The 24696-nt window shown below is 53.2% G+C and overlaps 2 protein-coding genes across 4 annotated transcripts; one reads left to right on the top strand and one right to left on the bottom strand.

Moving 5' to 3' along the window:
- Positions 1-5250: 5250 nt before the first annotated feature.
- Positions 5251-13575, bottom strand: NDUFS6 (NADH:ubiquinone oxidoreductase subunit S6). Its single transcript, XM_046672254.1, has 4 exons — positions 13416-13575; positions 13166-13219; positions 6294-6416; positions 5251-5421 (listed from the first exon to the last, which is right to left on the bottom strand). Exons 1-4 carry the CDS (start codon positions 13545-13547, stop codon positions 5356-5358), a joined length of 375 nt encoding a protein of 124 aa, XP_046528210.1. The 5' UTR covers positions 13548-13575; the 3' UTR covers positions 5251-5355.
- A 731-nt stretch (positions 13576-14306) lies between these two features.
- MRPL36 (mitochondrial ribosomal protein L36) lies at positions 14307-16767 on the top strand. 3 transcript variants are annotated; one of them, XM_046672257.1, is made up of 3 exons: positions 14307-14467; positions 14835-15052; positions 15928-16767. In XM_046672257.1, the coding sequence occupies exons 1-3, from the start codon at positions 14465-14467 to the stop codon at positions 16262-16264; spliced, it is 558 nt and encodes a 185-aa protein (XP_046528213.1). In that variant the 5' UTR covers positions 14307-14464; the 3' UTR covers positions 16265-16767. The 3 variants fall into 3 exon arrangements, with proteins under 3 accessions (XP_046528213.1, XP_046528212.1, XP_046528211.1); XM_046672256.1 differs by lacking the exons at positions 14307-14467; positions 14835-15052 and adding an exon at positions 15166-15190; XM_046672255.1 differs by lacking the exons at positions 14307-14467; positions 14835-15052 and adding an exon at positions 15778-15802.
- Positions 16768-24696: the final 7929 nt, after the last annotated feature.

A 24696-nucleotide genomic window follows, 5' to 3' on the forward strand; every position in this document is an offset into this window, starting at 1 on the left:
AGACATGGGGAGAAGACGGACACGTGAGTCACGTGGGCACAGAGACATGGGGAGAAGATGGACAAGTGAGCCATGTGGGCACAGAGACACGGGAAAATGGGCATGTGAGTCACGTGGGCACAGAGACACGGGGAGAAGACGGACTTGTGAAGATGGAGGTAGAGTTGGATGGATGCGAATACAAGCCAAGGAACACCAATTGCAGGTAGCACCTGCCTCTGGAGAAAGGCCTGACAAGATGCTCCCTTAGCACTCTTAGAGGGAGCGAGGCCCTGTGAGGTCCTGGGGATCCCCTGGCTCCTGCAAGAGTTACCTTCTGTGTCTAAGCCCCGTGCGCTGCTTGTCAGAGCAGCCCTGGGAAGCAGACCTGTTCCCCCTGCACTGCAGATGTCAGCAGCACGCACTTAAGTGGCGTGTCAATCACCAACCTTGTGGGATGGAGAAGCGCCTTCCCCATCAGACCAGGTTAAGTGTTGCACACATGCAAAGCCAAAACATAAGAGCCCCTCCCACGTGTGGACAAAGTGGGACCCCTGGCCCACCAGGCAGAGGAGACGGGGCTCAGGATGGGCAACAGGGTGTCATCTTCTGAGTGGACCACAGGAGTGTCCCCAGGGAAGCTGGCCCCTGGGCTGCATAACACCCTTTAGGGCAGCCCTGAGCACGGGCCTCAGTAGTCAGTCAGGGAACTCAGTGGCCTCAGTGCAGCCTCACCTGCTTCCCCTGGCTCAGAGGATGCCTGGGCGCACATGTGGACTCAGCCGGTCTGCGGAAACTTCCATCACTGTCTGTCTGGAGACCTGCAGTTCAGGGTGGAAGGCACGCAGCAGCAGGGCTGAGTGACAGCAGGGGTGGATCTGTGATGTCAGACAGGTGGTTCATGACATCAGGCGGGGGCATCCGAAGGCTGCAGAGCCCTGTTCTAGCCACCACTCCTGCTGTCCAAGGACAAAGGCAAGGGCAAGGGCTGGAGCCATTTCCCCAGAAAAGAGCACTTTGATTTCCTAACAGCCTCAGGGACTGGAGACTCTCAGCGTGGGGAGGGCCCAGGCTCACCCATGGGGATGAAGTCGTTCCAGACACCCCCACCCCACCTGGAGACGCTCAGTGTGGGGGCCCAGGCTCACCCATGGGGATGAAGTTGTTCCAGACACCCCCCACCCCGCCTGGAGACGCTCAGCGGGGGAGCCAGGCTCACTGGCGCATCTGCACAGCGCGCTGTGGGAACCCAGTCCCAATCAGCGGCTGAGTGGCTGCTGCCTGCTCACTTGTTTAAGAGTTTAAGACGCCTATCAGGGACATCGTTTCTACAAGGATCTGAGGACAGAGGTTGGAATGGTGAATTTGGGCGCCATAGGTGAACACAGTAGCCCCAGGTTCTGTCAATAAGTGGAAGCCCAAACTGTACGCTCAATGGATAACAGCTTTCTTCTCTGAAATTCCCAATCCATTATGTTGATAGCATTTCCCTATGGCAATTTTATATGGAAGTAGAATGTTCATGACTTCCGAAACACTCACTTTAACACCCGTACAAAGCACACAAAGGATGGCAGAAACCACCCCAACCTCATGCCCAGAACGGCCGATCGGGGTTTTGGCGAACGCTGGTCAAGAGTCACACAGTCCTAACGGTGGGCATCCTCTAGAACCGCTCTCGTAACTCAGAAACACATCACAAACATACACCACATCAGTAACTACTGACCCATATCACTATTTCTAATGGCTTCTACCTGTCTCAGTCAATTAAGTAAAAGAATGTCATCAGGCCATGGTTTTGTACAAGTGGCCTAGCATAGACATGAGCCTCCCCTACACACCTTTTCCACGTCTGCAATCAGCCGCTTAGGATGAATTTCCAGGGATAAGAAACTCCGCTCACATTCTGGTGCATAACTCACCCCTGGGCCGCGCAGCCCCACCCACTGGTCTGGACCTTCCTCACAGGTTTGTGGGATCCGCCCCTGCAACACCGTCACTGGCCCCTGGCATTTATTTTATGAGGTGTCTGTTTCTGCCTTTTCCCACTTTCCCTCAAAGCTGGGGGTCTTTTTCACATCAACCTGTACTTTGGTATATTAGGAACTGTTTTTATCGTGAACTGCCAATATTTTCCCCAGTTTTCATCTGACTTTTCTGTTTTGAAGGAAAATTAACTTATAACGTATCAGAAGGAAAAGAGAGTGAAAAAAATAAATTCTCTCAAGCAAAGAAGAAACCGAAGCATGGAATAGTTGGGACAAGTAGCACAGACTAAGACGGCAGATTTAAAACTAAACATGTCAGCGATTACGTTAACCAAAAATGGACTAAAATCGCCAGTTAGGAGACAAAGAATTTTAAAGTGGGTAGCAAAAATCCAGGTACATCTTGTTTAGAGCCTACGATAAAAACATAAAGATACATTAATGTTGAAGATAAAAGGACTAAAACAATACAGCATTGCAAACACTAACCAAGGATGCTGGTGCCCCAAATCCAGCACAGGCAAAACAGACTTGAGAGCAAATGCTTTACTGGAGATAAAAATGATCACTTCATAACTACGGAAGGTTCCATTCAGTGAAAAGGCACAGCCATTTTAAGTTGTAGGAAACTAACCGCAGAGCCTCAAATGCCGCTCTTTAATGAGAAACCACAAAGAGAGAGCTCTGAGGAGAAACGGAAATCCACAGCCGGGAGATCCCAGCTCCTGAGATGCACTGCCCAGCACCTGGGCCACCCGCTCCCTGTCCGCACCCGTAAGGCAGCTACAGAACTCAGCCAGGGAACTCGGGCCAGAAGGCAGGTCTCAACAAGGGTCAAAGCACTGAAACCACACAGAGAATGCGCTCAGACTCGATACTGACTAGCATAGGAGACTATTCCTGTGCGTTTGGTCGTTAATAATTGCACTTTAATACGGTATTCAAAACTGAACAGTAATGAAAATGCAAAATTACAGGGGTGTGGCTAAAACAGAGATTAGAGTGAAATTTATAGCATTAAATACTTATGAAAAGCTGAAAATTAGCACAATGAAGCATCCACCTCAAGAAATTAGAAAAACAACGGCAAAATGAACAGCGAGAATGTAGAAATAGAAAGCACTGAGCAGAAATTAATCAAACAGAAACCAAAACACAACTAAGTGGGTCGACAAGCTGAGGGCAGCTTGAAAACACAAATATAGTTCATGAAGCTCTGGTGAGATGGAGCCAGAAAAAGAGACACAGAACCTCTGTAAGGAGGGGGAGATCACCACAGGCCCTAGAACACTGATGAGATCTCCGGAAAACACCTCCAACAGCTTTATGCCGTTAACTCTGAAAATCTAGCTACCACAGTCAAATTTCTAGGAAAAAAAAACAACCCACCAAAGGTGGAGGAGAAACGTGAATGCCCTGATGCATTACAACAAATGAAGCCCGCAGGCACCCACTTCCCACCGCAGGCCCAGGCCCCTCCCAAGCCCACATCAGGAAGCAGTGTTGCCATCGTGTACCTGCTCTTCCAGGGAACAGACAGCCCGGGGACCCCCTGTCCAGGTGGGCACGACCCTCATCTAAGACCTCTGCACAGACAGAGAAAAGGAGTGTGTGCAAACCCTCGTTCCTAAACTCAGGGGCAAGAGTACCAACCACACCTGAGGTGCGAATCTGACAACACGGCCTCTCCTAGGAAAGGAATGGTTCCACTTTACGAAAATCAGCATAACTCAGCACATCGAACACTTAATGGGAAAAAGCATGTATTCCAACAGATGAAGAAAAGCATTTGGTAAAAACTCGGCATCGACGTAGGTTTAAAATCTTGGAAATGAGATATGGAAGGCCCATCTGCGACCCGTGGCTCTCCCTTGGGGCCTCATCTCCCACCAAGCTGCCTTCCTCAGCGGTCCCACTCCGCTGGCGCTACTTCTGACAGCTCCTCTCCCTTCGGGTCGGGACCCGGGTACCCAGGCTGCCGGCCATCCCTCGTGGACATGCGCCCAGTTTCCCGGCCGAGGTTCTTTCCCTTGGCTGGCCCCTGCCCCGCTCAGCTCAGACACGAGTCTCCAGTTACTTGAAATCAAGATGGCACCTATTTCCCCCCAGTTTACCTGCTCAGTGAACTCTAAGGAGAGCTTGAGACACCTTCCTCACCTTCACCCACCCTACCCCGAGGCTTCAGGATCCCCGGCCTCCTTTCCCCACCCACTCCCCACTCAGACTCGTTCAAACCCAGTGCCCAGGTCCCTCACCTGCCTGTGCTTGACGTGTGCATCCTCCCTGGAGGGCCTCCCTGAGAACCCGTCTGCCCGGGCTGCACGCACTGTGAGCTGGTCACACACACCTCACACCCCACTCACAGCCTCCTGGCCCCCAGGACTGGGTGGGGCCCGCTAGGTAAAGCCCCTCCCGAGGGGCCCAGGAGCAGCCTCTGGGTTCTCCACAAGGCAGCTGCCTCTGCTCAGGCAGGGCGAGCTGACTTTGGTCGTGCAGGATTCCAGACTATTCTAGACGCCAGCCCTATCTTACCATCATCCAGTGCTGAGGACAGAAAGCTGGATGCCTCCCGACGTTTCCTTTATGGCGACTTCATCTTTGTCGGGAAGCTAAAACAGCTTTCTTTCCTCCAGGCTCTAAAGTTTGGAGCTTAACTTGTTATAATCAGAATACATCTAGTTGTGCCTTTTCTCACCGGTTTTGCTGGGAACTTGGAGTGCCCTTGAGAAGTGTGGGATTTTCTTCAGCTCAGGATGTTGTCTGCCTCACCTCGCATCTGTTCCCTTCCCGTCCCCTCCTGGAAGGCCCGTTACTCGCACGTCAGGACTCATGGATCATTCCACCAAGCCTCCCTTCTCCTCCCTCATAACTCCTATTTTTATTTTTGTGTTAAAATACATTATAATCAAGAATCTTTTAGATGTCCTTAATTTGGCCTGATGTGACTGTTAACACCCTCAAACGGATCCATAAACTCTTGGTTCTGAGACACTGTGACTCTACCAGAAGCTGAGGAGGGAAGGAGAGTGCAATCACAGCAAGGTGACGGGGGAGCACTCCCAGCGCCAGCCCCGCGGAAGCCCCCAGGCTCTCGGAACCTCTGTTTCGTCTGCAAAAGCAGCAGTCACTCTCCCCTCCCTCCGCCCCGTCTGTCAGTCGCCCAGCGTGGTCACACGGATGAAGGAGGTGCCACGGCAGCACGGCCACGTGCCCCTGGAGGACACGCTGCAGCAGTCCAGCTTCCCCACGAGCGCTGGAAAAGAACAGCCGTGAGCCGACCCCTGGTAACACACCCTTTATTCGCCGCGCACAGCGCCAGGGCCTCCACCTGTGCCGTTCACCAGGGAAATGCTGCCGTGCCACCTCCTGGGCCCCAGCAGTCGCTCTAGTGATGGTGCTGCCTGAACTGGAGTCCACAGTAACCACATGTCCCAGTTTTCGTTTCTTTGTCCTGAAAGAATTCAGAAGGAGAGAGTCACATTTCCATGTTCTGCTTCATATCTAAACACATTTAGACAGTGGACACTGAAAGTGTGCAGAAAACTTGAAATACACTGTCCACTAGAAACATCTCAAGAAGTTTGAGGTTCCTACAAACTAGGAACTAGGACAGCGCCAAAGGCCGGGCGCCCAGTTCTGGTTCCACCCTGCCTCGCTGGGAGCCTCACCTCAAAGGACGGCCACACGGACACAAAGAGTCAGCACAGCGGCCAGTTCTGGTTCCACCCTGCCTCGCTGGGAGCCTCACCTCAAAGGATGGCCACAAGGACACAAAGAGTCAGCACAGCGGCCACTTCTGGCCCTCACCTGACCCTCATCTGCTCTCCCACCCACGAGGGCCGACGTCAGCCCTGAGCAGACCCCGGGGACGGGCATGTGGGGTGCGGAGCAGAGCTCACACCACAAGCAGCAGGGGTGACGGTGGTCCTGCCGACCCCCTCCCTTCCTTCACGGTGTGCACACCTGAGCTTCATGGGCTCTAATGCGCATGTACTTCCCTTCCTCTCTAAGGCTCTGCGTGTATACTGATCAACGGACAAAAAGGACTACAGAGGAAACAAAAGGACGGCTTCAGGGAAAGACAGATGCCCACATTTGAGATGAAGGTGGACAGTCAGTGCCAGCCACACTAAGCACATTGCATGGCACATCACAGTTGGCAAGGTGCCCTGCACACGCTGCTTCACTCAGTCCCTCTCGTAGGGTCTTGCAGGCGACGTTGAGGGGACAGTGTTCAGCCACAGTGAGCAGGGAAGGGCCATGTCGTGGGCAGGTTCAGAACTGGGCAGAAATGTGCGGGTGCTGGGAAGGAGGCCACATTACCAGGTTGATGTACACTCTGGGGTGGCCAAGAGCGCCCCCACCGCCGTCACACGAGATCACGCGGCTCTCGACTTCACTCACGGGCTGCTCTGCTATCAAATCAATGGCAAAGTTTTCATTCACCTGCAACAAGAAAAGAAAAACCCATACAGACAAGGACAAAACTTGGTAATGTCATGACATTTGAATTTATGCAGACACCCCAACACACACAATCAGACACTGCCAGCACAGGCATATTCTGTACGTTTTCCCTTCAATATTCTCATTGTCCATCTTCAAAACACACAAATCACTTAACTCAGTACATGTAAACACACACACACATTCAGCTTTTCATTTGCATACAATTTCAAACTTACAGAAATGCTGCAAGAATTAGAATAGTGCAAAGAATTATCCTTTACCTCTACCTGGGTTCAACAAATGCTACCATTCTGCCCCATTTATCATTTGCTCTCTCCTCTCCCCTGCCCCATCCCTCTTTCTCTCTACATACATGAACATGTGTGCAAACACGCACACTTTCCCAGCTCTATCCGCTGGCGATTCCGCCGCCTGAATGATCCTAGCACGTTTGTCATTATGGGCCAGAACTGCTGTGCCAGTGTGTCCTGGCAGACCAGGGCCAACAGGCGTCCAGCCCCGGGGGCCCAGCATCCCACCTTCACGGAGAGCCTGCTGCCTTAGGGAGGACAAGGAAGCAAAGATCAGGGACGGAAAAACATTTACAAATGGGGGGATCATTTAATTTTAACAAAACTTGAAAATAAGTTAGCAAGCAGGATCGACCTCAGTTAACTGTTTTTCTAAACCCAGCTGACTGTCGAGAACACACAGCGCAACACGACCAAACCTGCCACACTCTCACAGAGAAGGCTCCGCTGCCACTGAGACAGACACAGTCAATGCCTCTCACAGGATCTGATGCCCTGAGCCCAGGGAACACAGACAACGTTTGGAAAGGTTTAATTACTTTTAAAAAGCTTTGCCAGTTACAGGTGATTCTGCAAAGCTTTCTCCTAAAGTTCTACTTCCAGAAGCTGTGTGGGGCGGCCGCACTGGCCCACAAGCTCCTGCAGGCAGGGGGGCCAGGCTCACAGCGGCTGCAGTGACGGCCGGCCTCCCCTCTGCTGTGGATGAGCCAGAGCCACACAAAGGAAGCACCTGCGTAAATAAGACAGCATCTGCCCAAGTGAAAGACGTGTCACAAGGCAGCACTAACCAGCCCCCAGGCCCCGTCACGCAGTCAGAGACGGGCCCTCTCCTGCAGGAAGGGCAGCTGAGACTGACACGGGACCGCCCCTGTCATTCATGCTGCAGCTCCCATGATGAACGCCTCGCTCCCGGGACCTGGGTCACCACAGGAGCAGAGAGCCAGGAGGGCACCCGCCGGTCACAACAGCCGCCTCATCCCCACCTCCCGATTCCAGGTTAAACCTCGGGCTCCATCACGCGCCCTCCCCCAGGAGAGGACAGAAGAGGAGCGCGCACTGCTGGACTTTACGAAGGAGCAAATGCAGAAAAACGTCGTGCCATCCGTTAGCCATAAACGCACTGTCTTCTTAAGCAGACAGGGCGTCAGGCCCTGAACTGTCCAACCGCTGTAAGCGTTAGTCCTTATACATCACTACCACAAAAATGCGAAAACACCTTTCCATTCACCTCTTGATCAACTGACTGCAGCGTAAAGATATTTAGGTTTAAATTCATTTGTCAGTAAGCTGTTCTCATTTTTCTTTTAACTCCTGTTTCTGAAGGTGACAGTTCCTGATGGAAAGTTTACTTCCTTACAAAAAACTGAGATTAAATCCATTAAATATAAAACACATGATTCTACGAAATAACATTAAAACTAGTAAAAAAGGAAATAATAACACAGTTAAATAGTAGTAATGTTCTGTAAAACACCGACCCTGTTAATGGAAATTTACAAGTTTAAAATAACTAAAAGCCCCAGTTCAAGTATTTAGGATATCAGATATTTTTAACACTAATGCTAATTCTATTTAGCCAAACATACATGTGTACACACACATATATATAATTTTTAAAGCACAATAAAAACTGAAGTTTTCACCCAAATTAATTTTTGAACTAAGTTTGGGGAAAATGCTCAAAAACAGCATGTGGGCTCTCTGCACGGGGGTGTTCAGAGCCCTGTGGGTGATGGAGTCCAGGGCCAAAGCTGCCAGGGTTGGAGGAGAGAAGGGGCTCAGACCTGGGGACAGGCAGGAAGTCGTGTTGGCCCACAGGGAGGGATCGAAGCGCACCCTCGCTGCTCATCGCCTGGCCACCAGCGCCTGCACCTCGGGGCCACGAACTCAGTCTCAAGTTGTCCTTCTGGGTCTGGGGTACAGGTCCACGACAGTCCACACCCTTCCAAAGGAAGCACAGACTGGGCTCCTCTTCATCCACAGGCTTTACTTCACATCCGAATGCCTCCCCCTCACGACAGAGATGACACACTCAGCGGGGACGCGTGGGGAGGCGAGCGTGTAGAGGCAGGGAGCCATGGGATCACTTCGGAAGGGCTGGCCCACGTAAACCGCAGGCCCCGAGTCTCCAAAAGGCCCTAGAAGGCGCCCAGCGTGCTCCTCAAGACAGCCAGACAGCGTGGGCAGCCTCTCCAGGAGCCCGTCACAGAGCCTGAGGAAGGTTCTGGAAAACAAAATCGGTGCAGAATCCTGCTGACTGCATTCTCATGCCCGTGTCACTAATCAAAGATCCACAAACATGGGAAGGGCTGACTGCAGAGGGTGGGGGCCCAAGTCCACCCTTGCTCTCCACGGGGGATGGCTCCTGGGACGGCTGGGCCTCTCGGCCCTAAGCCAGTGAGCACGCTGCCTCCTGCCCGGAGCTCAGCACCAGCACAGCACATGGGGCCCTCTTTCAGGCTCTACGTCCCGGTGACCCCCCACCCTGTTCCTGGGGTGGTGACTTCTCCCTGCAGCTACGAATGGGCTCCTGCCCCATCCCTGGGCTCTTCAGCTTCCCTACCCGTCGTGGGCACGTGTGTGCGTGTGCATGTACACGTGTACACCTTAAAGCCAACACGAAGTCAGCGACACACTGATGTGCCAGGTCTGACGGCTCACCATGGTGGAAGACACTGCAGGTCTGGCTCGCTCCTGATCGTGGGCAGTAACCACCAGGATTCCCCACACCTCTGCAGAGAAGCAGCCTCACTCCCCGAGCGTGGGGGCTCTGCCGGCTCCCAGGAGAAGCTGGCCGCACAAACGCTGGCTCCAAACCCTTGGGGAAGAGCTGGGCCAGCCCGCGCAGGTCCGAGGGCACTTCACACTCAGGAGGGTCAGTTGTTCTTCCATCCACAATGCCAGCCAGACCCCCTCAGAGGACAGTTCACGTTCTCGCAACAGACACAGCAGGTAAGGCAGGTGTCAGCGCCATGGGAAATCGCTCTGGTCAGTGGGGGTTTGCGCCTAGAAGCTGGTCCCAAAGAACAGAGGGCCAGCTGTGAGGTCGCAGGGCCACCACCCGCCGCAGCTGCCAGCCAGGTGTGATGCAGGCAGGATCTCCAGGGCGGCCGACCTGTGACAGATGCCCAGTCCTGGGTGCCGAGGGTCTTGGGTCAGGGAGTGAGCCTTCTCTGCCCCCACCGCTGAGGCCTGGCAGTCAGATTCCTAAGGGACGTGGAGGGCAGCACAGAGCTGTGCTCAACGGGCCTCAGCCTCCTGGCATCCTGGGCTTTCTGCCCAAGTGTTTATCTTCAAATCCACCAATGAAGCCTGTCCCAGTAACAGCGACACCGGGAGCCACAAGTTACGACAAACGCTTGCTGGCAGCTTCCCTGGGACAGGCAGTGCTGTAAGCACTCTCCTGTCTACACCAACTCAGTGCCCGCAACCCCACAAGGTCAGTAACCGAGGCAGACGGCGACCAGGGGCTCATCAAATCTGGACGCAGCCAGGCAGGCGACCAGAGCCCCGCCTGTAACCAGAGACACGACGCTGGTGCTGGCAGTGCGTCCCAGCTCTGAGGACACGCAGGCAACACTATTACTGTCGTCTCTGTTACCGCCATAAGGGCCACTGCGCACCATGCTCCCTTGTCTACACCATCCTTCCACTAGAGGACAGGAAACGTGCTTCTAACGTTACCTGTATGACCACAAAGGACTCAAAGTATTTCTACAACTTGTAGAAAGGTCTCTGGTCAGTTCCGGCTTCTACTTCCCTCAGGTGGCCCAGGACCATGGCGGGTCAGACTTCTGTTCCCTCCTTGAGGGGTGGGGGCTAGCTGGCACCTTCTTCTGCACATGAGCATCCCCTCGGGAGAACGTGTCACAGGCCCAGGGGCCAGGGATTCCTCTGCAGACAGGCTGCAAACCACACCAGGCACCTCTGGTCAAAACTGGCCAAGAGCCACACACAGAGACTCCCCGTTTGTTCCTGCAGAGCCCGGCTCAACCACCCAGCTTCCTGCTATCCTTGTTCTTCAGAGTAAGTTCAGCTTCAGTTTATTTCTTAAAATACAACAAAGCCAACACAGGGACAGTGAGGTCCGTGGCTGTCAGGGGCTTGGGGTACGGAAGGATGAACTGGTGGAGCACAGCGGATCTTTAGGGCAGTGAAGCTACCCTGTGTGACAACGGAATGGTGGACAGACATCAGGCACTTGTCAAAACCCAGAGAATGCACCACACAGAGTGATGCAACTAATGTAACTGCGGACCTGAGGCAGTAACAATGTGTCAGTGTTTCCCAAACTTCAAATGATCAATTGTAGCCAACGCAGCACACTCATTCAGGATGCTAATAGGGGTACTGTGTGAGGGGGCAAGGCGGTAGATGGGAACTCTGTACTTTCTGCGCAATTTTTCAGTAAACCTAAAAGTTTTCTAGAACAACATCCTGGAAACCAAAAAGAAATTTAAATACTACTAAACGCTAAATTTTTGTTGAAAGAATGAAAGCCAGAGCAGGAAGCCTCCTCATCATTACAAACGTGCCGCACACCTTTATAACATCAAGATGTGCCCCCAGGAACTCACAATCTCTGATAGGAAAGGTCCCCAATGGTCAGAGAGAAGCAACACCATCAGCACTGCCTCCTCGCTTGCTTGTTGGCTTCACTGACCCTGATTTTGTCTGTGTGGTTGTTTCGAAGTTGCTCCCCCATTGTCCCCTGCCACGGCAATCAGAAACCAGGAACCACATGGAGAATTTCCAGCAGAGCGGGGCTTACGACAGACCCAGGTGCTTCCTAAGGCATCAGACCTGAGATAAGGAGCTGGGGGCCAGGCTGCAGGAAGGAGCCCAGGGCCCCAGGACCCATCTGCTCCAAACCATTCCACCCAGGCACTGGATTCCACCTCCACAGCCCTGCCCTGCCCTGCCCCACGACACCCTCAACATGGAACATGGCTTCCAGCCTCGGATGCCCAGGACACCTGAGAGTGGACACTGCACCTCTGCTGGGAGAACCCTTCCCACCGCCACCATCATGGGGCCTGCTCGTCCTCCCAGAATCTGTCTGTTCCTGCCTTTTTCATTTTCATGAGAATGTACAGGACAGCTGGCACAGAGAAGAAACGTCCCATTCCCAATGTCATGAGCGGACTGTGAAGCATGGGGCTACAGGACTGAAGAACGCAGCCTGAGGAACAGATGCTGCCCTGGGAATACACTGACAGCCCCAGAAATAAACAAAAAGGGTTTGTGAGGATGACAGAAGGGGGATTTTCCACGTGCAGGCTGCACTAGACAGCTTACATGTTATCTCACTCAGATAGTTACAATTCTACAAAAAACATTCCCATGGTTTTCATTGTCAAACAGGAAAACTGAATCTCAGAGGGATTGTCCTATGCACAATTCAGCCTCAAGCCTGTCGGACTGCGAATCCACAGGACTTTCACACCACCAAGGACGGCAAACCTGCTGCACACGACCCCTTCACTGTTAAGAGTCCTGGCAGCACCCCTCAGTCAGGGCACCCCTTCCCACTGAACCCGGAACAGGCCACAGGATACTTCCCAATCCAGCACTAACGCAGCCAAATGATCAGTCGACAAGCAAAACACAAGCTGTGCCACCCCGTCGTCAGACCACACAGCAGCGAAGGGGTCGAATTCAGAGATCATCACTTTATAGTGAGCCAATTCATGGTCACGTGAGCTCCTCCAGAAATGCCCTGGAGCTGGGGAACAGAAGTAGAAAACCAGACACTGGGAATGGACCACCTCACCAAGGTCAAAGGGGAGGGGGGACACCATTTAGGGACAGCGGAGGTGGAACAGGAAGAGTCGACAGACCGATGGGAAGGAGGGACTCAAAGAGACCCCGGAGGAGTGCCCACATCACTCCAGGAGAACCCGGCTGGCAGGAAAGGAGCCAGAAGAACACAAGCCCACGCAGGCAGAGGGGCTCCGGGTGCATGTTCCTCCTCGGCGGCCACACGACGCTGTGCGAACTGACCGACGCTGTGCGAACTGACGGGTCTCTGACCCGCCCAGGGAAGAACGACCCCGTGCATTTCCACCTGCCAGATAAGCTCCCCCAAGGACGCGGTGCGGTGAGAACCATGAGAAGCTCACCCGGAAGGTGACTGAAGGAGAAGTTTTCAACAGTTCACACGACTTACTTCAACCCGAGGGTCTCCAGGGTACAAGGCGCAGAGGTGAAGGGAAAGACCGCGCCCATTTACGTATAGACCAGAGCCGCCCTGTCGATACGCTGTGTGCGTATTTCGGGGTGAAACAGGACAGAAACGGGCGCCTTTTACATTCAGCAGGCTCGCAGGACTCGAGAGCCGCCGGGCGCCCACGACTTGGGAAGGGTGACTCAACCTCCCGGGTTCACGTTCACCTCCCGCCCGCCACCCGGGTCCCGTGGAGCGGCCCCGCTCACCTCCTTCTGGCGCCCCACAAACCGGATCCGCCTGTAGTCCTCGGCACCGTACGCCTGCAAGACAAGACCACGCGACGTCAGCCCGACGCCGGGGTCCCAGCCCCAGCCGGACGCGTCACACGGCGCGCTCTCCTCCCGTCTGGGGGACCCGCGCGCGCACCCCAGACCTCCGGGCCGGACCGTGAGGACGCGGCAGGTGCCTGAACGCAGCCGGGCCCAGATGGAGCGCGTCCCCCGCCCGCGGGGTTACCTGGCCGGTGTGCGTGACCTTCTCCCCGGTCGGCGAGGTCCGCACCCCGAAGCACCTGGCGCCCCCGGGCAGGCTCAGCGCCGCCCCTCCGCCCCTGCCCAGCAGCCGGAGGAAGGTGACCGTCGCCGCCATCTTGCGGGCTGACCCTTGACCCGGCGCGCTGAGCGCCCAGGCATGCGCACGTATTCCGCGGGGGCCCCGTGGCCGCGATTTATCTCGCGCTGCCGCAGTGCGCACGCGCGGTGCGGTCGGGCGAGCGCAGCCCGGGAGGTGCGGTGGCTGGCCAGGGCTCAGCTGGGAGAAGGCGGGAAGTTTGCGCTTCACCTTAGCGCTTAGCGGCTGCTCGGTGATTCGTACCAGGGGCAGGGCGGGGAAGGATGGAAAGCGAACATGTATTCTGTATATTCGATAGTCATGGGGGCTTAATATCGAGTGAGTGTTTTTATTGGGGAAGGGCCCTCGCTTGGAGAGGAAACTGGAAGTACATTCACGTTGCGCGATGCGCATTTCTGTGTGGCGGAGGGACAGCATGTTTGCTGATTTCTGCAGCAGAGCCGAATGAAGCTACCAGTGCAGCGCACTCGATGTCATCTCATCGCACATGCAGATCAGCCCCGAAGGCCCACTGCCCTACAACGCACCTGGGCAGGACCCGGCTCGCGGGTCCCGGCGCTTCCTTCTCTGCTCCTTGTGGCGTCCTCTAAACTGCCTGTGCACAGACCGGTCGGGAGGGTCAGCTCACACGGGGCCAGTCCCTGGATGGGCGGTGGGCGCGGGGGAAGGACTCAGAACTCAGACCTGGGTAGGGTCGCGCATCCCCAGGAGCTGAGGCCACCCACTGCCTGGAATCCAGGGAGGTGGAGGAGAAGACGGCGAGGTGATGAGAGGCGCGATGCACTGAAAACTCTCTTGAAGCGGAAAGGTGCCCACAGAGGGGTGCTCAGAGGCGGGCCTGGAGCTCCCCCGAGCAGGTGCAAGACCCAGCTGCGGTGGGGGCGGGCGCGCAGGTGCCACCGTCTGCAGCTCACCTTGGTGTGCACGGAAAGCAGATGGTGGGTTCGCGGACACAGTCCCGGAAAAGCGGGCTTAACGAGTTAATTGTGGAATCTGGGTGGTGGGCATATGGGTGTTCGCTGTAAACGTCTTCCAACTTTTCTCTCTGTTTGAAAATTTTCGTAATAGAATGCTGGAGGGAGAAAAAAAGATATTTAACTGCAACCAGTTAGGACCACTGCCTACTTCCACTTGTTTCCGAGCCTCGTCACATTTCTCCCAGGATGTCCATTAATGCAAGCATGTGGTTTTTCCAGAATTTGTTTGGACGCTGGTATTAGTACGTTTGTAAAAATGTCTAATTGGTTATGACTTCTTTTTCGTTCTAGGTATTTACTTTCGTTCCCATTTTTGCATTCTCCCTAGAAGGCCCCCCTAAACCTTAGACGCCTGGTGGCGGGGAGAGGGGGAGGTTCGGGACATGGGACGCGAGGGACTCTGCGTCCGGTACCGCAAGGCCGTCACGTGACAGTGCCGCCATCTTCCTTCCTGGCGGACGCTCCTGACGGCGTCAGCGTCCGTGCCCTACTGCGCAGGCGCGTAGCGAAGCGCGCTGCCCTCTGGCCAGGGTGCCTTCTTCCCAGGTGGGGATCTTCTGGGTCGCTAGGGTTTGGGGTCCGCGATGCGGCAGGGCGCGCGGGTTCAGGGCTACCCTGAAGATGCTGGCCGGGCCTGGGCTGCGGGAGGGCGCAGCCCAGGCTTCCTGGCCTCAGTTTCCCCGGGTGGGCCGGGTTGCAGGTCGCGGGCGAGGGTTGGTGGGCCCGGGGGCGGGTTCCCGGCCCGGCCTGCAGGACAGTCCATCTGGCTGCCGCCCCGACCTCGTGGGCGGTGGGCGGGCCGCGCAACCCTTGGGGCGGGATTGGCGGGATTCCCCGCGGCTCAGTCCACCCGGGTGGTGCTGGCTTGACGCCCCCGGCCGCCCGCGGTCCAAGGGGGCTCCCCGAGGGCCGTCCGTCGATGTCGGGCACTCCGGTGCTCGTGTCCTCTGCCCGAAAGGAGTCGGAGCTCCCGGAGGGCCGGGGTCTTGTGCGTCGGGCGTGCGCGGACCATGCGCCGAGGATGTGGACCCCTCCGCGGGGAGCCGGGCCGAGGCCGGTCTGAGCTGCTGCCTTCTCGGACCTCGCAGGGACAGCTCCGCTAACCCCGGCCCGCTTTGGTCATTTCGGAGGGAGGGACGTGGCTACGCTTAGGGCCCCAGCAGCCGGTCTGGGGCTGCACGGCCCGTGCCCGCCTGCACGAGGGCGCTTATTGCGGAGCGCCTGTCCCGTGCACCTGTTCTCCTGACACACGGGCTGAGCGCCGCGGCGGGGCCCCCGGGCTTGATGCCGCAGCTGGTAGGTGGGAGCCCCTGACCTCCAGCCTTGTGTTCCTCAGCCACAGTGAGGTGGGGAGAAGGAACTGGAAATAGTGCGCACCAGTGCAGGAGAAACCATAACAACTTTTTTCCTTTCCCGGGTAGATTCAGCCTCAGCATGGCGACGGTCTTCATCAAGAAGATGGTGGTCTCTGTCGCGCGCCCTCTCCTGCGTCTGAGTCCTTGCACAGGGGGTCCCCGCGCGCTCTCCACGCTCCTTTTGGGACCCCTTCGAGCTGCAGTTCCGGTCGAGGCGAAGCCCAGCCCGGCGGTGGCCTCGCTTCTGTCCAGTCGCCTCGCGCCGTGCCTGCCCCCTGCTCTGGGGTTCAAGACCAAGGGCGTCATTAAGAAGCGCTGCAAAGACTGTTACCGGGTGAAGAGGCGTGGGCGGTGGTTCATCTACTGCAAGACCAACCCGAGGCACAAGCAGAGACAGATGTAGCCCCCCTGGCTGTGCAGTAATGTGGGAAGTCTGTCATTTCCTTGGGAAATGGTTTTACCTTGCTGAGAAAAATAAAATGGAACGTTCTGTTGTCTAAGATGTGTCGAACTTCAGGTTTTGTTGACCGTGCCCAGGCCTCTCAGCTCTGTAGCAGTCCAGATCGAGTCAAGCCAGAGCCCCAAGTGGAAAACAAATCGTTTTTATCTTCTGTGCAAGCAGTATTTATGCTCCAGCTGGAGGACAAAAGTTAGGATGGAAGGGAAGCTCTTCTGTCTGGCACTTCACAGTGCGAGTTCTTTCGAAAGAACTGGATTCATCTGAAAGACCATCCTGTGGGCGGCTCTCAGCCCTGTGTCTGCGTTCATCCATCCTGCTTCCTTTATGTGGATTAGACTCGTAGTCTCAACATTCCTGTGTTGAGGATAAGCACAAAAGGCCTTATAGGAATCTTTAAATCAAGGAAAATTTGTTTACATGTAAAGGCATTTTGGCTATCAGTTAAATATGTTGTGTCATCCTTGGTCTGCAGCATGTGTGCAGGTGCATGTGCACATGTGTTCATGTATGAGTGTGATGTGTGCACGTGCACCCACCTGAGGGTGTGTACTGAGCAGAGCAGCTGTGGTGACCCTCTGCAGACCCGCCTGGAGACAGCGGCCCATGGTGTTCTGTGTCTCCTGTCACAGGGTTGAACGCCATGCAATGCCCAGGTGATCCTCCCGCCAAGACCATGTTCTGACACCTGAGTGCCCGTTGGGGCTGGGCCCTGCAGTGCAGAGCGAGGAGCGTGGAGCCTGCCCTGGCCGCCTTCCTGTCCAGGCGTTTCTGGAGCAGGTTAAACCAGGAGGGCCGGTGGAGGGTGGTGAGAGCCGGTGAGCGGGAGGCACAGGGGCTGGTGCAGGCCCAGCAGAGGGACCCAGCCACTTCAGGCCGGGCTGCTCGCTGGGGAGGTGGCAGTGAGACTGAGTCCTGAAGGACCAGGGAGGGTGAGGTGCAGGGACGGCCACAGCAAGTGGGGCCCAAGCGGCACTCGGCACCAGGAGGACTGGGCAACTGCCCAGCACACAGGGCAGCTCCGTGTGCTGTGCTCAGGCACCATGGGCACTGACACGCACACCCAGTCCTGGCCTCGGGGATCTGACCACGACCTGCACAGACACACCCCAAGCACACGGTAGCAGCCCGGGGCCGACTAAGAAGGAGAAAGCCGGAGACGCCCCTTCCTGGAGCACTCTGTCCCGGGGAATCTGCTCCAGCTGGAGACCCTTCTGCCCCTTCATTGCTCAAGGGCTCCCAGGCTGCCCTGCCCTGCTATTGGGGCACTGCCCGGCCTCATGGAGACCACAGCACGGGGTAGGTTTGCAACAAAATATGTTGTATTCGAATTGAACTGTGTGAATGGGATCCAGATGTCCTGAGGCTGATAACTTTGTACCTAGGCTTCCATCCCAGAACAACTGTGAAATAGCTCTGTGCCTTTAGGAGAAGCTCTCTCCCTCAGCCCTGCAGACATTCGAGGCCCCATTCTCTGTGGGGGGCCGTCCTGGGCACTGTGGGCTGTTGAGCAGCATCCCTGGCCCCCACCCACTTGATGCCAGGAGCACCCCCACCCCTGGTTGTGACAACCACAACTGTCTCCAGGAATTGCCAAATGCCCCCTGGGGGTCCCATCCCCCAGGTGAAAACCACCGTATTAGGGAGATCCCTCACCTCCTCTGGCCTGGGGTTTTCCCAGCTAGGACATGGGACTAGCGTTGCCTGTGTTAATGTCACAAGGCAGCAAGGACTGGGATGTGGGTGGTCCATTTGGGAGGTGATCACGGGCCCAGATGGAGGAGCAGGGAAGCTGGGACAGAGGAGAGGGGTGAGGTGTGCAGAGGAGAGGGCATCTCGGGGCACCAGCCTCCATGGGGCCATGTCCTCTGAGCAGCCACTGAAACGGGCCCTGCCTGTCCCACCAGGGGAGGGGAAGTTGAGCCATTTATCCACAGATTCCCATTGTTCACAGTCGAGGATGCCCCTGTCAGGGGCAACATCCCTGACACATCCAAGCTGCCCCAAGCAGGCCTAAGCAAGCCCCCGGGGCCCGGAGAAAGCCCTGTGTAGACAGCAGGAGCACATAGGGGCTTGAGGGGCAAGCTCGCCCCACTCAGGAGCTGTCCTCTGCAGCTGCCGACCAGGAGGTGGGTGAGGGTGCGGCCCACACCACCTGCTGCACATCCTCCCTCTCCGGATACAGTCAGCAGTGGATAGGAAACACTTGGAGCAGTGAGAAGTGCTGTTCCAGCATCCGTTATTGTGACTATCCCTCCAGGGGCGTGGCCTGCAGTCAGTTGGGGGCAGCAGCGTGAGTAGAAGGACAGTAGTGACCACATGTGGACATCAGAACTCACAGGCATTTCTCGGCCCATCTGTACAAACATCTCCACAGGAGGCGGGAGTGGGAATGGGGCTTCTGCTAGGTGACGGGTGTCACGTGTGCACACAGAGGCGCGTCTTTTTGTGAGAAAGCACGGGTTTGTGTGCACATCACATCTGGCTTGGTGGACTCTGTGTCAGGTCTGACGTGAGGGGCGTCATCAGACTTTATGGGGCGACTCCAACCCCCCGAGAGGCAGGGTGGATATCACAGCTCTCACGGCAGTTCCGGCTCTCCTTCCGGGGAACCTGTGGGGGGTCACACTTGCCGGCCCCCTTGAAGTGGGACACGGCTTTAGGACTTGCTTTACCCTACAGAATGTGAGCAGAAATGACACGTTGTTTTTCAGCAGAGTTAAGATTTGGGGCATGCCTCACTTCGTCCTTCTCCTTCCACACTCGTGGCAGGAGCGTCTTGAGGAGGAGGTGTCAGGAGACCCAACAGGCTGCAGTGCTGCACGGCCTCCGTTTCCCTGTGGGGGACAGTTTCCCTGGCAGCGCCCAGACCCACCGTGGACCGCGTGTGAACAGGAGTCCCCTCCCTGGTGTCTGGACACAGGGCTCAGCAGTGTGGTCACAGCAGCATGGCTGGCCGGTGCTGACTGAGGCAAGAGGAGCCGTGGACAAAGCAGGGAGGCCCCACGCCGGGTCTGGGTCCTGGCTCTGCTCATTCCTTGGAGTTGGCCTCGAACCAGCAACTTTCCTGAAGCCTCATGTTTGCAGGGGGCTAATAATACCCCCATCCCTGCCAGTTCTGAGAGCCCCGAGGCCGTGTGAGGCAGCCCTGCTCGCTCCATCCTGCTTTGCCCTCAACGTCTGACTGCCATGGAGCCTGGCGCACAGAGGCGCTCAGCAAGTGATGTGGAGCCAATGGTGATGCCCCCTGTGAACAGGCAGCCCCTTGCCCTCTGCTCCTGTTCAGGACCCGCTCATCCTGCAAGGCCACGCCCACGACTTTGTTCTGAAGAGCTGGCTGACTGGTCCCATCCCAGGAAACCGATGCCTCCAGTACGGGTCAAGAAGCTTGACGCTGGACCTGTCTAGGTCTGTTGGGGTTTCACACATGTACGCACATGCACACACACACACACACTTACACTACACACACACCCCTCACTTCTTTTTGATTATTTTCTCCTTGTCAGGTAAGTGTATGTTCCTTGCCCTGAGCATCTGGCTCTGCCCGGGGCACACAGCGCTGTGTCACAGATCCACATGAGCGACTCTGTGGGGATGTTCGAGGGACAGGAGTGGTGGGTGTACTGAAGCGACGAGCCCACAGAGCCTGCGATTGCAGCTGATGAGCTGGAGTCCTAGCAGGGCACTGATGAGTGCCAGCCATCCCTCTCCCCTGAGACTGTCAGTCTGCACTTGGTCTCAGGGCACAGCGAGTGTGCTGATCAAACCCTCTTATGGCTCATCCACTTCCCCAAACGGGGATGGACCAGCATTTACAGCCCAGGGTTCCAGCATCACAGAGAAATGTGTTTAGGTCAGGGGGCAGCAAACCACGGTCCAGAGGCCAAACCCAGGCCCCCACCATGTTTGTAAATAAAGTTTTATTGGAAAACAGCCATGCTCGTTCATTTGTGTTGTAGATACCACCACAACAGCCATCGTAGTAGTGGGGTAATTGCACCAAAGACTGAATGGCCTGGAAAACGTAAAATATTTACTACTTGGACTATAGTTGTAGAAAAAGGTGTGCTGCCCCCTTCTTTAGACCATTAACTAGGTTCCTTATCTTATCCTGGGATTTGACTTCACGTTGACCATAACCTACCAGAAACAGATCCTGGTTTCTCTGCTGTCCATACAGTGAGAGGGAGCTTTGTGTTTGTATACATTAGCTTGAAACAATAGACATTGAGATAAAAAGTACTATTTATAACAGCACGAAAATCATGACAGATTTAGATAGCAATTTAACAAAATTTATGCACATTCTGTATACTTAAAATTCCAAAACACTGTTGAAAGAATTTTGCTACCATCTAAATAAATGTTGAGATATACCATGTTTACTGATGAGAAGACTTAGTGTTATTGTCAATTTCTCTCCAAATTCGTCTACAGACTCAATGCAATGCCAATAAAAATCCCGAGAGGAATTTTGGTACAAAATGCCATGGTTATTCCAAACTTTATATGGAAAGGCAAAGAAAGTAAAATGGCCAGAACAATTTGGAAAACGAAGGAAAATGTTGGAGGACTTGCTGTCCGTGATTTCCAGGCTTGCTGTAAAACCACGGCAGTCACAGCACTGCAGCTCTGGGGCAGCACGCACAGCATACATGGATCAATAGGAGAGAGTAGGGAGTTCAGAAATAGACCCGCACCGACAGGGTTACAGAATTTTGAAGGGTTAAAGGCAAATCAATGAGGAAAGGATGGGTTTTTCCACACACGATGCTAGAAAATTGGATTTCCATATACACAAAACAAACTTCAACCCATGCCTCTTACCATGCACAAAGATTAACTAAAGATGGATCGCAGACCTAAGTGTAAAACCTAATACTACAAAAACTTCTCAAGAAAACATAGGCTGAAATGCTTGTGGATTTGAGTTATGCAAAGATGTATTAGATACAACACCAAAGGCATGATCCATAAAAGAAAACATCGATGAGTTAGATTTCATCAAAGTTAACATCTTGCGCTCTTCAAAAGACACTGCTAAATAAATGAAAAGACAAGCTGAAAACTAGAAGAAAATATTTGCAAAATGCCTTTGACAAAGGAATGGATCTAGAATATATAAAGAAATCTCAAAACTCAATAATAAGAAAACAAACAACCCAATTAAAAACGGGCAGGGGCCAGCCCGGTGGCGCAGCAGTGAAGTTCACACGTTCCACTTTGGCAGCCTGGGGTTCACCAGTTCAGATCCTGGGTGTGGACATGGCACCACTTATCAAGCCATGCTGTGGTAGGAGTCCCACATAGAAAGCAGAGGAGGATGGGCACGGATGTTAGCTCAGGGCCAGTCTTCCTCAGCAAAAAGAGGAGGATTGGCAGCAGATGTTAGCTCAGGGCTAACCTTCCTCAAAAAAAATAAAATAAAATAAAAATGGGCAAAAAACTTGAAGAGATAGTTCACAAAAGAAAACATACTGAGGAAAACAAGCACATAAAAAAGATTCTCCACCCTAGATTTTAGTGAAAAACAAACTAAAACTACAATGAGACAGCACCACATACCTGTTATAATGGTTAAAAAATGCACAAAATCAGGTTCTGGTGAGAGTGTGTAGCAATTGTAATTCTCAGTGAAAAATAATACAGTCATGTTGGAAAGAGTTTGGCCATTTCTCATAAGTTAGATATTCAATTGCTTAGCAATCATAAGAACAATGACAACTTATGTTCATAGCAAAACCTTTATGTAATGCTTATAGTGGCTTTATTTATAACTGAAGCAAAAAGAACCCCAACAAACTGGAAACAACCCACATGTCCTTCGACTGGTGAATGGGCAAACCAGCTGTGGTGCCTTCTGACAGTGGAATACTTGGCAGTAAAAAGAAAAGAACTAGCGATACAAGTAAAAACATGGATGAACCTCAAATCCACTACACTGACTGACAGAAACCTGGATTCAAAATGCTGCCTAGTTTCTGATTCCAATTATATGACATTATGGAAAAGGCAGAATTGTAGGGACAGACAATAGGTCTGTCGCCATGAGCGGGGCCTGCGGAGAAGGGACTGACTGCAGGGGACACGAGGGACCGCTGTGGGAGGTGGGGTTCCTCTCCCTTTGACTGTGGGAGGGGTTTCACGATTATAAAACTCATACAACCGTACACTAAAAGGGAGAGTTTTACTTTAGGCTGATTATAACACAATAAAGCTCACAAGAAAATACCCAAATAGAATTTCTAGACCAAACGGAGCGCAAATAAATAAGATAAAAAGAAAAAAGAACCAAAAAAACCGAAACCCAGTCAGGGAGTTGTGGGACAACATCTAGCATTCCAGCGCCAGAGCATTGTCTGACGCTCCAGAAGGTGAGAGGATGGCACAGAAAGACCGGGCAGGGTTCCGCTGTGCACAGGGCCACTAGGGGCTGGATCCATTCAACAGCACCACCAACAACAAGCCTGAACGGCGTTGCAGTCCAAGGGGAGAGTGGGGCAGAAAAAAGTAGTCGAAGAAATAATGGCCAAAATGTTTCCAGACTTGATGAAAACAGTAAATCCACAAATCCAAGAAGCTTAACAAACCCCAATCAGGAGAAAAATAAAGGAAACCACGTCATAGTACAGCATTATCAAACTGCTAAAAATCAGACACAGAGAAAACCTCTTAGATTCAGGCAGAGAAAAAAAGACCCATTCCTGGTAAAGGGACAAATTAAGAATATGAGCACACGTCTCACAGAGACCACGCAGGCCGGGAGATAAGAAAATCTCTCTAAAGTGCTGGGGAGAGCTGTCCGTCTAGAAATCTGTATCCAGTGAAGATATCTTTCAAAAGTGAAGCTGAAAGACACAACCTTTTTCTTCTGTTTTTATTTACCAAGTTTTTTTATTAAGTCTACTTCTTTTGGTGAGGAAGATTGGCCCTGAGCTAACATCATTGCCAAGTGTCCTCTTTTTTTTTTCCTCCCCAAAAACCCTGCACATAGTTGTGTATCCCAGTCGTAGGACATTCTAGTTCTTCTGTGTGGGATGCTCCTCCGCATGGCCTGACCAGTGGTGTGTAGGTCCTCGCCCAGGATCCGAACCGGCAAACCCCAGGTTCCCAAAGGGGAGCACTCGAACTTAACCACTCGGCCACCAGGCTGGCCCAGAGAAAATCTTTTCTGATCCACAAAAGGTAGGAGAATTCAGACAGAAACACAGATTTATACAGAAAGGTGAAGAGAGCCAGAAATAGTAAACTTTTGGGTGAACATAAAAGACATTTTTGCCTTATTTAAAAATCCCTCTGAGAGAATAATTTAAAGAAAAAACAATAGCAAAGTATTGTGGTGTTTATGACATACGTAGGACTGACGGGTGTGAGCACACTAGCACAAAGGATGGGCGTACACTCTCGTAAGATTCTTACACTCTACATGAAGTGGTAAATCGTGTATGAAGGTGGTCTCTGATGTTACAGCTGTGTACTGTAAACACTAGATCAACCGCTGGAAAATGAAACAAAAAGTTATGCAATAGGCCAATAATGGAGAAAAATACGGAATATTAAAATCTCCAATTAATGTAAAATAAGGAAACCAAAAGAGAAAAAGGGAGCAATGTCTTGATGTGATAAATAGAAAATAAAGGACAAGATGTTAAGTTTGAATTCAACCTTATCAATAATCATAATACATGATCTAAGCACCCCAATCAAGCAGCAGAGAGTGTCAGATTGTGTAAAAGAATAGACCTAAGGATACGCTGTTTGTCAGAAATCCATTTTGGGGGGGCCTGGCCCCGTGACAGAGTGGTTAGGTTCTCACGCTCTGCTTCAGCAGCCTAGGGTTTCTCTGGTTCGGATCCTGGGCGCAGACATGGCACCGCTCGTCGGGCCACGCTGAGGTGGCATCCCACACGCCACAACTAGGTGGACCTAGAGCTGGAATATACAACTATGCACTGCGGGGCTTTAGGGAGAAGAAGAAAAAAAACGATTGGCAACGGATGTCAGCTCAGGGCCAATCTTTAAAAAAAGAGGAATCCATTTTTAATGTAAGTCACAGATAAGCTAAAGGATAGGAGAACATGTATCATGCAGACAACAATCAAAAGAAGGTGGAGTGGTTATGCTAACGTTGGCCAGAGTGGGCTTTTGATCACCAACTATTACCAAGTATAGTGATAGAGGGGTTAGTTAATCAAGAACAGATAACCATCCTAGATATCAATGCAACTAATAACAGAACTTCAAAGTATGTAAAGCAAATATTTATAGAACTGCAAGGAGAAATAGACAAATCCAAAATTGTGGTTAAAGTTATCTGTACTCCTCTCTCAATAACTGATAGAACAAGTAGACAGGAAAGTATTAAGTGTGCAGAA

Source organism: Equus quagga, chromosome 9 (assembly GCF_021613505.1).
Source record: "Equus quagga isolate Etosha38 chromosome 9, UCLA_HA_Equagga_1.0, whole genome shotgun sequence".
Lineage (NCBI taxonomy): Eukaryota > Metazoa > Chordata > Mammalia > Perissodactyla > Equidae > Equus > Equus quagga.

Excerpts from the sequence above, each read along its gene's own strand:
- NDUFS6 (XM_046672254.1), bottom strand. The coding sequence starts at position 13,547 with ATGGCGGCGACGGTCACCTTCCTCCGGCTGCTGGGCAGGGGCGGAGGG. Across the intron at positions 6,417-13,165 it reads TTGTGGGGCGCCAGAAGGAG|GTGAATGAAAACTTTGCCAT; the intron begins GTGAGCGGGGCC and ends TTCTTGTTGCAG. Across the intron at positions 5,422-6,293 it reads CCAGAGTGTACATCAACCTG|GACAAAGAAACGAAAACTGG; the intron begins GTAATGTGGCCT and ends GAATTCTTTCAG.
- MRPL36 (XM_046672257.1), top strand. Across the intron at positions 15,053-15,927 it reads CCAGGGTGCCTTCTTCCCAG|ATTCAGCCTCAGCATGGCGA; the intron begins GTGGGGATCTTC and ends TTTCCCGGGTAG.